Source organism: Leptopilina heterotoma, unplaced genomic scaffold (assembly GCF_015476425.1).
Source record: "Leptopilina heterotoma isolate Lh14 unplaced genomic scaffold, ASM1547642v1 Lhet_10, whole genome shotgun sequence".
Taxonomy (NCBI): domain Eukaryota; kingdom Metazoa; phylum Arthropoda; class Insecta; order Hymenoptera; family Figitidae; genus Leptopilina; species Leptopilina heterotoma.
This window is the reverse complement of record NW_025110813.1, coordinates 427,203-440,849: the sequence shown is the minus strand read 5'-3', so window position 1 is coordinate 440,849 and position 13,647 is coordinate 427,203. Positions and strand designations below refer to the sequence as shown.

At 24.2% G+C, this 13,647-nt stretch overlaps 2 protein-coding genes across 2 annotated transcripts; both read right to left on the bottom strand.

Annotated features, from left to right (window-relative positions):
• Nucleotides 1-208: 208 nt before the first annotated feature.
• Nucleotides 209-4,969, bottom strand: LOC122497958. The gene is made up of 4 exons (XM_043605404.1): nt 4,799-4,969; nt 2,651-2,806; nt 1,316-1,535; nt 209-586 (listed from the first exon to the last, which is right to left on the bottom strand). Exons 2-4 carry the CDS (start codon nt 2,803-2,805, stop codon nt 362-364), a joined length of 600 nt encoding a protein of 199 aa, XP_043461339.1. The 5' UTR covers nt 2,806; nt 4,799-4,969; the 3' UTR covers nt 209-361.
• A 2,730-nt stretch (nt 4,970-7,699) lies between these two features.
• LOC122497951 lies at nt 7,700-13,618 on the bottom strand. Its single transcript, XM_043605391.1, has 4 exons — nt 13,472-13,618; nt 12,420-12,548; nt 10,816-11,119; nt 7,700-8,398 (listed from the first exon to the last, which is right to left on the bottom strand). The coding sequence occupies exons 1-4, from the start codon at nt 13,606-13,608 to the stop codon at nt 7,829-7,831; spliced, it is 1,140 nt and encodes a 379-aa protein (XP_043461326.1). The 5' UTR covers nt 13,609-13,618; the 3' UTR covers nt 7,700-7,828.
• Nucleotides 13,619-13,647: the final 29 nt, after the last annotated feature.

The window sequence follows — 13,647 nt, the reverse complement described above, 5'->3', positions numbered from 1 at the left end:
GTTGCAACAAAAATTACAAAAATTATCTGTAAATATAGTTTAGATTTTTCTTTATAAATACAGTAAAAGTTATTTAATATTCTTTTCCCCAGTAAAAAATAAAGAAATAAAAAAATATTTTCTCTTTAATTTCCTGAATGTAAGGTTTGGAATATCAATTAAATAAACAAAGAATATTTCTGCTCTTTTGATATTTTGTAACTTTGATTATCGATTATATGCATTGTCCGGTAAATTAAGTGAATTATCATTTCACTGAATAAGGAATTTAAAGAACTACGATAATAATAATAATAATATAAATTTTCAAAAGGACAAGAATTCAGAAAATTCACATACATTTATATATATTATTTGTTATCTAGTGAATTTCTTTCGCAATCGCGTCTAGTATTCGCTGAACCCTCTCTGACCCAAGACTGAAGAATATTCTTTCTTGCGGGCTAAATTCGAATGATCTTCTTCGTCTTCTTCTTCGCCTTCTTCTGAGGAAATAGTCCTCGTAGTCGGGAGATGCTGGTGGATTCACCTTTGCGTAATAAAGTGCCGCAAAACCGCTGTATATTAACAGTGCAGCTGTTGCAAGCTGTCGACATTGGCATTTATGTTTTGTTAAACTGTTAGATTTTCGTGTTCAAAACTATTAATATTTTAATTAACTATTAATATTTTCCATAATGAATCAGTGATTGACCTTCTGCTTTTGAATTAGTAAATTTTACTAATAAATTAGTAGGAACTTCTATATTTATTATTAAAATTTCATAATTCGAAAGCAAAAAGTCAGTCACTAATTAATTGTTAAAAATAACTGATTGATAACAAGAGTTAGTGATTTTTAATGATAAAAATAACTGTTTGGTAGTTAAAAATAACTGATTGATAGTAAAAAAATGAAAAATAATTAATAGCTATAAAAGTAACTGATTAACAATAAGAATAACTGATTGATAATTGATAAGAATTAGTAGTTGAAAATAATTGACTGATGGTTAAAATATTAATGTTTGTCAGTTTCGAAATTACTGATTGAAAGTTAAAAGTTACTGATTTGTAGTAAAAAAAAATGACTGAAAATTAAGTTTGACTAATTAAATCATAAATAAATTCTCTACTAAAATTAGTAAAAAGTGAGTCTTAAATTATTCACATGACTAATTTTTAACTAATTTTTAGTAAAATGTTATAGGAAAATTTTTTTCTTCTTCTTTTACATTCCGATTGGAATTTTTTTTATAGAAAAAAAAAATTTTTGTATTATTCATATGGCAAATTATGTAAATTTAATTACAGGGGAAAAATATGTAAACTTTACCTGAAAAACTGCCCAGAATTTGTAGCTCCCCTCATTTATGAGAAAATCATAGTAGCCATTCCAATATTCAGCTTTTGGCTGTGTCATGGCCTTTGTATTCTCCATTTCCACGTCCATATCATGATCCATGTCATGATCGTCAAAGTGTTCATCGTCCTCATTGTGATAGCCGCGTTCGGCTTCTTTCATCTCATTACCATAACGATACCATCGCGAATGCCTGTCCAAGTAAAGTACAATAATTAACTTCTCAAAAAAGAAAACAGTTTCAAATTCTTTTCCTTCTTTCTCCTACTGGTTTATTTTCTGTTTTTTCTCTACGTATAACTTCTATTTTCATATATTTTTTTTCAAATTTTTTAATACTATTTATAACTTTATTTCTATGTCTTCTTTTTTAGGTACTGTTTATTTTTAACTGTTTATTTTTTACTGTTTATTTTTGTAAACTATTTATTTCAAAATTTTATTTTTTAATTTTATTATAGCCTGTATTCTGTAAATCTTCTATTTTCTCTATTCTACTTTTTATCTTCACTTATTTTCTATCATCCTTTTTATTTATTTATTACATAAGCAAAGACAAAAATTCAGTCACCACTTAAAATAATTAAATTTTTACTGATTTTTTTACTGACAATCATTTCTGCTGATAGTAATCAAAAATTGAAATCTTTTTTTATTACCTATAAATTCATTACAGAACTAATTGTTTTAGTATTTTTGACTGCTAATCAGTAAATTTTTCACTGCTAATAACTTTGTTTTTACTGAAAGTCAGTTATTTTTCACTGATTGCAAAATCAGAAAGTCTTCTAAGATTTAACTGCACAAAAAAAATTGTTAGTTCTGTTTTTATTGTAGTAAGAATATAGTACAAAGTAAAATTTAAACTGTTTGGAAATTCCGAAGAATATTTTACTATTGGGCAAATGAAGAGAATTTTACTTATTTTTATTCAAATATTAGAATTTTTTCTAAATGATTAAATTATAAATGTAAAAATTTATTATATTGCAAAATTAAAAAAAATATTAAATTATTATTATTGTTAAAATTAATTAAAAAAATCAGTGAACGATTTTTTAATAATTAAAAGAAGAAATTCTGTGTCTAAATTTCTCAAAAATAATTTAATTGACAGTTTTCAATTGGTAATTTTAATTAATTTTACTCATTTGACAATAAGTTATATAATAATTATATATTATTTACTTTTATTCGATAAGTTTGGTAATTTTTTATTCATGCAAGTAGTAATTCTTAAATGTCTAAATAGTTAACATTTGCGGACAATTAAGTCTTGATGTCATTATACAAAGTTTTACCGTTTACCTGAATGATTCAGTGGTTGCTACTGCTGCAGTAGATTGTGTCGTGATTTCTTCTTCTAATTGCCTTTCATTTTCTTTCGATTCTCTTTCATCGGCTGTTGCACAATGTACAGAAATTAAAAGTAGTGCGAAATGACATAGAAATCGACTTTCCATTCTAGAAAAAAAAAATTATCTCTGTATCGTATGCTTAATTCATTATCGCGTAAATTAATTATTCTTTAGTTGATGATTATGAGATACGATTGTTAACGTAATTAAAATAAAATAAAAAAAATTGATGTTACTTCAAATCAAGTAGTTTCATGGTAATTTTTTTAAACAAGTTTTAACGATCTTAGATTATTATAAATTATAATATTTATTGCTAGAAGGGCTCTGCTCCCTCCCTTTTTTTTCTTGGTTTCATCTTAAATTAATTACAACTTGATTTTTTTGCACATAACTTTAGAATTTTTTTTAATCGGAGGGGATCTAATTTTTAGCTTTTTACAAAATTTGTTCAATTTTTTCATGTGTAAAATTTATTTAAATTTTTAAATTTATTTTAAAAAATTTTGTAATTTATTTTTGACGTCCGACCTGAGGGATAAATTTGATCTTTGCATCTTTCTACCTGTAGGTCAAAAAACAGGGCAAAATCGACCTAAAAGAAGTTAAAGGATTCCGCACAAAAAGTACATAATTTGGTTCCCGGTGAAATTTGTTTTGGTTTTTGGATTTATGTCTGAGTTCAAGTAATTTGGAACAAATGTAACCAATAAATATTAACAGATATGACCGGGAACCAATTTATGTACATTTTGTGCGTCGTCCTTTACCCTAAATTTTGACTTAAAGTAATGGTCTTCGATTTGCAGTTTTAAAACAGGTCAAATTTGACCTAATTTTTGACGTAACGTAACGGCTCTTTTTTTTGGGGGGGGGGCTGTACCCGGCAGCGAAATCTTTTTATTATATAGGGAGATAAATTAATATTACAAATAATTAATTATTAATTATAATAATTATAAATTATTTACTTATTTATTTAGTATTAACGGGCGTACAAAAACCAAAATTATAATGATAAATTGCATAATGCTCGCATGTAATTATAGTATTTATTATTTATGATAATTGTAATGGAATTTTTTATTTAATTATTTATTTATTTAAATAAAAGAAAAGAAATATAAAAATTGTCATCTATTATTAGGGGAATGTAGTCAAGGTTGGCCTACTGTCTAGGTAGGCCACTCGCGTTTTTTTGTCAAGTTCACTAGCGCCACCTACGCGCATTTTTGTCGAAGCTTGTCTTAGTGAAACCTAACTTTTTGTTCAATTACATTTTCGGAAAATCGAAAATTGTGTTTTCTGTGACGTCGGTACAAAAAAAGCTCAAAAAAAGTTTTGTGCATAATGTGAAAAACCATTAATAAAAGATAAAAAACAAATTGAATCGTCAAGGCAAGTATGCAGAAAATTTGTGGGACTCATGGTTGAAAGGAAAACAAAGTAAAAAATCGAATCCCGAAACGTATTTCTTTATGGTTACAACAATTCGGTAATGTTACTTACTGTCAAGGTCGGCCACTATGTGTTTAAAATGCGCAAAGATGAGGACGAGCTACTTCATTTGCAAAAACTGCAATTCTGTATAACTCATAATATAATTGATCATCTTATTAATATTTTTATTTAATTTTATTAATATTTTAGTGCAAAATTTTTTTTTATTTATATTTATTTTTTTATATTGTTTATTTTTATTATTTTGTTATTTCATTAAGTTACAAACTGTAAACAATAAAGAATCAATTTTCCGTAACTCCAAACATGTTATTTTATTTTTTAACGATTAATGCCCTTTGAATTTTAAACATGGCCGACCTTGACTGTAATGGCCAACCTGGACTACAAATTTTTTTTTTTTTAAATCTTTATAACTTTTTCATTTTTAAACCTGTCAATTTACTTTGTACAGAAAAAATGTTCCTATTAAACAGGACTTTCCAACCATATACTTCAATTGTCCAAATTTATTTTTAAAAAAAAGTTATAAACAAAAGTCAAAAAGGTGGCCGACCTAGACTATGTTCCCCTATAATTTATAATAATCAAAAACTTCTAATAAAAAATACAAAGCTCCTTTAATTTATCTACTTACCTGACAATTAAATCGAAATTATTTCAAACATTCACCAATGATTCGGATATCATTATTAAAACACTATAAACAATCATATCACTAAGATTAGTTGCAACGAATAATTTTTCCCCCGTCTTTTATTTCACTTTCATTATAAATCCACCCTTGATTTTGTAAATTAGCCATTGAATGGTATTTTTCATTGTTACATTCCATAGCTAATTGTTAGCTACATTATAATGATTAAAAAAAATTTGTCTTCTTTATTTTATTTGAAAAAATATTGTTGCATACAAAGAACTTTTTATAGAGATAATATATGAATAACTGATGAAACGTTTCAAGTTTGAATGCAAAATATGCTCTTGTCTTTTGCATACATTCGTAACTGTATCACCCAGAAACGGTTAAGTAAACTATCCCTTGAGGTGTTAAGTTTCCTAATTGTTACCAATATTACAATGTGGGAAACAGACTAGAAAATTGCTCCCGCAAGCCAGACATAGAGTCGTCGACTAAAATTACAGTCGATTTGTGAATGAAATTTTCGTTTTTAAAAATTCTTAGAGTAATTAGCGAAGGTCGAACGTTTTTTTTTTGCTTTGAGAATGAAAATAGCAATTGGATATGTAGTTTGAGAAAAATTTCAGTAGTCTTTGGTTGTAGTTACTATAAGCTACTGTTAGCTATTCTGAGAATTTTTGTAATTTCGATAGGTGGCAATAGTTTCAAACAATAGAAAGAATTTTAAATACTATTTTAACTTATTTTTAATTTAATTTTAACTGGATATTTTATTTATTTCATTTTTTTTATTTTTTATTTTTACTATAACTTTTAATATTTTTTAATTTAACTAAAACTTTTTTAACCTTAATTTCTACCTATTTATAACAATTTTAATTCAATCGTTTTTATTTTTTTTACCATAACACGAGTTTTTAACAGTTGTATTGTAGCTTCAGTGACTTTTAACTTTATTGATAAGTGCTTTATTTACGGGTAGTTAAATTTCGTTAATAATTTTACTAAATGGCAACTTCAATCAGTGATACTTTTAATAAATTGTAATTTCAGTTCTTGATATTTTTCTTCGTTAGTAATTTCAACTGATAGCAACTTAAGCAATAGCACACTGAAAAAAATTTATTTGATTCAAATAATCGATTAATAATCAATTAAATATTTAATTGAATCAAACAATATTTATTGGAGCCAATTAAATGGTTAAGTTCATATTTGCTTCAAATACTGAAATTATTGATTCAAAAACCATTTAATTGACTCGAATAAATATTATTTGATTCAAGTAAATATTTAATTGATAATAGTCAATTAATCGGTTATTTGAATCAAATAATTTTTTTTTCAGTGTAGCTTCAATTAATAATAAATTCACCTAATAGTGACTTCAATTGATAGTACAATTTTAATTACATATTACAATTAATTTTGATATTTTAGTTTTGAATGTTCTGATTTTTAAATAAATAAATAAGTGGTATTGAATTTTTCTCGATTGTATAAACAATCAGTGATTGTTGTTTAATTGCATAAGATCGACAATCGTGCAGTGACACAACAAAATTTCAGACACTTTATTTCATTGTCTGTATTAGTGTGAATGATTAGCAAGTCACGACAAAATCCCGTTAAAATAATAATCTAATCTTCAAGTGTTAATTGGGAGAATTTTTTTTCAATAATAGTTCAGTTATATATCAAAATCAAACAGTTATGGAAAAACATTGTTTTCTCTTTGTGACTTTTACTTCAATTATTTTTATTCAACTCTAATCTACTTAAATGATATTACATTATTTTTATTAAAATTATTACTATTATTATTATTATTATTATCACTATTATTTTTATTGTCTGAAATGTTTTAAATTTAATTAAAAAAATTCTTGTCAAAATAATTATCATTGTTATAATAATTAGTTAGATTGAAATAAATAAATCCTAATTATTACGATAAATAAATAAATAAAAAAATAAATAAATCCTAATATTAATAAAAGATAAAAAAAATTTAGTTTAAGTAATATACAGGAAAATTCGTTCCAAAATCAACTCATTCAAAATTAATTAGATATTTTAAAAATAAATACCTTTTGTACATTTTTTTAATTCGTTCTCAAATTTTACAATTCAATTATTAATTTATAAAATAGTTTTATCAGGGAAGGGAAAATAATAAACAAATGATTAATTTGTCTGAAGGAAACTTATGTTTATTAATTTTTCTTCACGCACATGACTAATTAATTTTTATAATTACATCGTATTCTTAAATTTTAATTAACATTTGATCATACTCTACAACAAAATAATTTACATCGTGTTTATTATACAGTGGATATTTTAATTTTCTATTTACAATGTAGTTTTTTAATTTAAATAAATAAATATTTTTATTATCTCTATTATTAATTACCATTGAGTGATATAAATTTAAATTTTACTACTCCCTAAATTCGAATCAGTTAAAAATCAATGTTTATCTGACAATCAGTTATTTTTTACTTTTATTGAAAAAGCAAAAATGTACCACTGTTTATCAGTGGAACAGTGACTTTTGATTCTTTAGAAAATTAATATACATATTAATATATTAATATTTAAAAATATTTTTTAGATATTTAATTATGTAATAGTAAATAAATTGTTTATTTAGTAAACATTTAATTTGATTTCAGTCTTTGGTCGATTTTTTTGAGTTTAGACTCTTAACTAATTAGTTATTTTTAAAAACTCATCTTTAATTTCAAAAGAAAATTAAGATTTCCGTTAACAAAACTTGTAACCAGAAATAATCTACATAAAAATTTTTATAATGTCCCTTAATTATTTCTGCTCAAACAATTAAAGAAGAAAAAATAAAAAGGTATAGAAATAAACAGTAAAGTAGTGAATAACTTTTTGATGTTCAAAAATACAAAAATATATACGAAAATTAAAATAAAAAAAATTTTTTAAATAAAATTCATAGCAAAGAAAAAAAATATCAAAATTCCGTATGAAACAATATAAAAATTGTGATTTTCACATTTTTTTATATTTCTCAATGGCATCAAGAATCCACACCGTATAATCCCACCAGCTCATTTCACTATCTTGATTAGAGGAACTTCTTCCATTACCAGCAGCAGCTGCTAAATTTGAAGGGAAATTGATCTTATGCCTGGCAACACTCTTCAGAACAAGTGCAGCAATGTAGATGATAAAATAAATGCTAAAGTAGAGTGGAATATACCAAAGTTTTCTGCCAATATAATAATAGGAATAAGGCCTCTTGCTGAGACGTTGATCATTCATTTCAGGCATCTCTGTTGTTGTTGTTGTCTTATGATAATCATGATAATCATGATAATGATGATGATCATCGTCGATGTGATCATCATAGATGACATCAGGATGATAGTCGTGATTAGAAACAAAGCCACTGCTGCCACCTTCGTGAATGGGGGGAGCGTCAAATTGTGTTTCATAGTCCACTGATTTTGGAGGATCATCACCATACATTGGCTTTTTATTATCATAGGAATTGTGTGATGATTCGTGATTTATCTGATGACCATTTAGATAGGAATCCGTTGGGTAATATGTTGGTGCCTGTTGGCAAAAAATAGTTTGCAAAAGTTAAAGAAGGGAAAAAAGAAGAAGAAGAAATAGATAGACGAAGGAATTTATTTTGATTTTATTAGCAGCATGATATTTATTTATTATATTATTATATTTATTATTTTATTTATTCTATAAGCGGGTTTTTAAATAAAAAAAAATTAAGAAAATTTTCTTTCCGTGCATTCAATTCAATAGAACTAAAGTAATTAATAATAATAAATAGATATAATTAATAATTAATAATTCCGGAAAAAATTTAAATATGGATAGATAATAAAAAAGTGTTTTAATTAATTAACTAACTATGTGTTAATTATCATAATTAATATGATTAAGAAATAAAAAATATACCCATTTTAAAGAATGGAGGAAGTTAACAATAATTAAATATACCCATTTTATTAGTTATTTGCATTTTTCTGTAACAAATTTCGTTTGACTGATCTAAATTATTACGCAAATTATTCTCTATTTTAATTTAATAAATAGTGACATTTAAAGATCACTCCGAGTCAAGGAATATAAAAATAAAAGAAATTCAATTCTTTTATTTTTATATTCCTTGACTCTTGGTGATAGTTAAATTTCACTATTTATTAAAATACGACTGAGTGATAGAATCATCTCTACTCTTATTCTCTATTTTATTTATAAAAAATACTAAAAAATTGTTAACTGTTAAAGAATTTTTATTAACCCTCGGAGAACACATGGGGTCATTTTGACCCCACGATTTTTTGCGAAAAGCTTTTTATCTATTGTTTAATATTTTTTATAAGGATTTTAAAGTCCACAGACTTATTTTACAGAGTTTACACTATATTTTAAAAAAATCTTTAGGTTAATCAGATGAACAGTTCAAAATTGGTTGAGCATTGAAAAATGATCTAAAAAAGAGGTTGTGTTCTCCGAAGGTTAAGAAGTAGGAAATAAACCCATTTTATGCATAATTTTTATTTTTCAATAACAATATTGTTTACAAACTCATCTTTTTCTTTTGAGAAGAAAAACATTTAATATTCCCATTTCTTAATATTTTTGTAGAAAATTCTCAATTTTCATAAGGAAATAATTTGCATCAATTCTACTTCTTAATTTCAATTGTTTTAATAAAATTCAAAGTTTTTTAAAAATAAATGAAAGAAAGGTTTATAAATTATAATTGTCAATTAGAAAATTTAATTAAAAATGAAACTGAAAATTTTTTAATTTTTAGAAAATAAAGGAAAAAATGTTATTGAAAAAAATGTTCTGTTAAATTTATTTACGAATATCTTTAATTGTAAAATTATTCGAAAACAATAATTTATTTTTTAAATATTGTATTATTATTATTTTTCCATAGGAATTAACATTTTTAAAAATTTCAAATTCAAACCTTTTTAAAATTAATCAACTTTAAAAATATTGTTATAAAACATAAAGATAACGATTACTCCGAGTCTTCGACTCGGAGTGATCGATTTCTTTATGTTTTATAATAAATTAATAATTAAAAAGGATCGAGTGTTAAAATCATTATTTTATTTTATATTATAAGAATATTGTTACTGTAACTTCTTAAAATATATTTTCAATATTTTTATATTGTATTATATTATTAAAAATTTAAACAAAAATTCATTTTTAAATCAATTTTTATTAGAAAATTCTACGAGAATTCAATTATTTAAATACAAAAGTAAATTATTTATTTAATAATTGAATGTATCTTAAAATTTAATTCTTATAAAGAATTTATTAACAAATTTTTTGAATAATTGAATTCAGAATTTTCTTATAAATATAAAAAATTTAATTTTTTTCAGTACATTTAATAAAAATTCTTGACTTTTCACTGAATTCCCTATGTCAGAATATATGATAATTATAATTATAATAATATTAAAACTATATATAGATTCCAATTCATAATTTATTTTTATAAAAAAAATTTGAATTAAAAAATTGTTACGTTATATTGTTTTTCAAATTGCTAATTTTATTTAAAAAAGTGAGTGAGAAGTCAGTCAATTGTTGCTTAAAAATATTAATACAAAATTATAATAGTTTAAATTGAATTGAATTGAACTCAATAGAATTGAAAACATTAATAATAAATAAAGAGATAATAAAAAGGCTTAATAATAATAAATATAGGGATAATAAATAGGAATAATAATTAAAATAGTAATAGAAATTTTTTTATAAATTTTATAGCAATCGATTTGAAAATAATAATAATAAATAAAATTGCTTATAGAAATACCATAATAATAATTAAAACAATAAATAATAAATAAAAATAAAATCTAGAACTGAATCAGTGAGAAATATTCAGAATTTAAAGTGTAATGATACAATAATAGAAATAATAATATGTATTTATAGATATGATGTTTATTTTGATAAATTAATTACTTTACTTTGAGATCAGGATTGGAATCAATGGTTCCATCGGAGTCGAAATTAGAGGGTGGATAATCGTAGGTACCAGAAATCATAGGTTTTGATGTGAATGTAATATCGGGACCCACTGGCGATGGCCTCATGTCTAGAGCTGAAGGATTTGAAAATCCCCCTGAACTTGGTCGATTTTGTTGTCGGTTTGCATTCTCGTGAGCTAATACGTGTTCAAAGGGCGCTGGGGGATGAAATCTATCCTGAACATTCTTCTTCAAGTGCAGGGATTTTATTTTCGCTATCATCTCCTCATCTAGAGTTGAGTAACTGAAAAAATAAGTATTGATTGAACTTTCAATTATTGAAAAGTACTTGTTACTAATTGAAGCTATTATCAATTACAATTGGTATTGTTAGAAAAACACGGAGAAAAATATAAAGTAACTTTTACTACTTTTATAGTAACAAATTTCCGGTAAAGCATTTCTGGTAATTTTTACTACTTTTGGAGTAAATTTTGCTACGTTCGAAGTAATAGTTTTACTAATTTTTACAAATATGTACTTCGAACGTAGCAAAAATTTATTCCAAAAGTAGTAAAAATTAACAGAAATGCTTTACCGGAAATTTTTTACTATAAAAGTAGTAAAAGTTACTTTATATTCTTCTCCGTGAACTAATACTAAGTGAAGCTATAATTCTTAGAAACTACAAAAAAATTGAAGCGGTTGTCCATTAAAATATAACTATTAATAAAAACCATTTTTACTACTAACTACTATTTTAGGAAACTACCATTCATTAAAGCTATTATTAATTAAAATTACAAATGATAGAAACTAATACTAATTAAAGAAACTTAATTGAAGCTGTAATTAATTAAAAAATTATTATTTAAAACTACTATTAATTGAAGTTGTAATTTTTGAAACTATCATAAATTAAAGTTGTAATTTTTGAAACTACCATTAATTGAAGTTACTATTAAATATTAATTGAAGCTGCAATTATTAATAGCTACCATTAATTAATGAAATTAGTAGATATTATTGATAATTGAAGCTGAAATATCTTTTAGACTATCATTAACTGAAGCTATCATTAGTTAAAGTTGGTAGCAATTAAAATTGGTGTTATTTTAAAATCTGCTTAGTAGAAATAATCAATAATAAAAAACTTTTATTGGCTGAAGCTACAAGTAATTATAATCGTTACTAATTGAAGCTATCATAAATTAAAACTACTATTAATTAAAAAATACTATATTAATTAAAAATACTGTTAATTGAAAGGACTGTTTATAATTAAAATCTATAGTTAATTGAAAATTCTATTAATTGAATCTAAAGTGATCTGAGTCCAGAACGAATTAAAGCTACTGTTATTTAAAGCTACCATTAATTGAAGCTAAGACAAATACAAATTGATATAAACTGAAAATACTACCAAACTCAAAATTATTTTCTTCTTAAAAAAGAATTTCAATGCGACTCTAAACAATACCTTCTTCTTAAACATAATATATAGAATATAAAAATACTAGAATTCCACCAAAAGCGAATATATATGGAAATTTTTTATTCTTGAAAGAAAAGGAAAAAAAATGTTTTCGTCTGTCTTCTCTCACCCTTTAGTGGTTGGATAATCAATAGCTTCTCCAGGTTTGAGAATAGGATTCCTGGCATTGACGAACATTGGAGAGGCAGTAATTACGATATCCTGCACACTTCTACCTTCACTTTCTTGGCCCTTCGATCTATAAAAAGCGATCATTATTTATAAAAATATATAATTTTATATAGTTCTTTGAGAGAGGAAAAAAACAAATCCTCGCTATTTTATTTTTCTCACTTTTTTTAAAAGTGCATATAAAATATTTTTTCTCGGAAGTCTAAATCCTTAAAAATACGATAAAGAATAACATTACCGAGTTATAATAATAGTCATTAACGAGTCTATTCTTGTACAAAAAAAAAGAAGAAGCAGAAGAAGATAAATTAACAATGGGGAGAATTTTTGTGGATGACACATTATGACGTCACTGTCTAGTCAAATAAAAAAATTAGCAAATTTTAAATTATAGAAAACGTTGAATTAAAATTAAAATTTGAAATAATAGTTGAAGCTAAAGAAAGTTACAATTAAATTTATTCCAAAGGAGGAAAGATGTAAATAAATAATTTATTTACAGAAATTGAAAAAATAATTTTTAAAGAAATTTTAAACAATAATTTTCGGTGACAATGATGAAAAGTGATAACTGATAAATTAAAAATTTAGAAGAATTTAAAGTAAAATTGTTGATTAAGAAATTTAAAGAAAAAATCATTCTTTATGCCAATGATGAAAATTAATAAAAGAAAATTAAAAGATGTTAAATTACAATTAAAGATTAAAGTTAAATAATAATTAACACATAAATAGTAATTGAAGCTAAAGGAAGATAATTAAAGTTATTTTTATGGAGAAAAGATGTAAATAAATTATTTATTTACAAGAATTGAAAAAATTATTTTAATTAAGAAATTTCGAAAAATAATTTTCGGTGTCAATGATGAGTAGATTCTATTTTTAGATATAAATAATTGTGCTGAGTTGATTTGATGAAAGATGATGATGATGAACCGTTGTTTATTAATTTTTTTTTAATGATCACTAATTCTCGCGCCCTTTGATTACCTGGATATTCCGACGACGTGTTCTCCTTGAAGTTCCTCGTTTTGCTTGCCATTCTTCGTTACTTTTGAATACGAAATCACTTGCGGAATCGTAATTGACAATGATAAAAAGAGAAGAGTAAAGAATCTTTTCTTCATCTTCTCTGAACAATACTTGTATAAGTGACCAGTAAACCA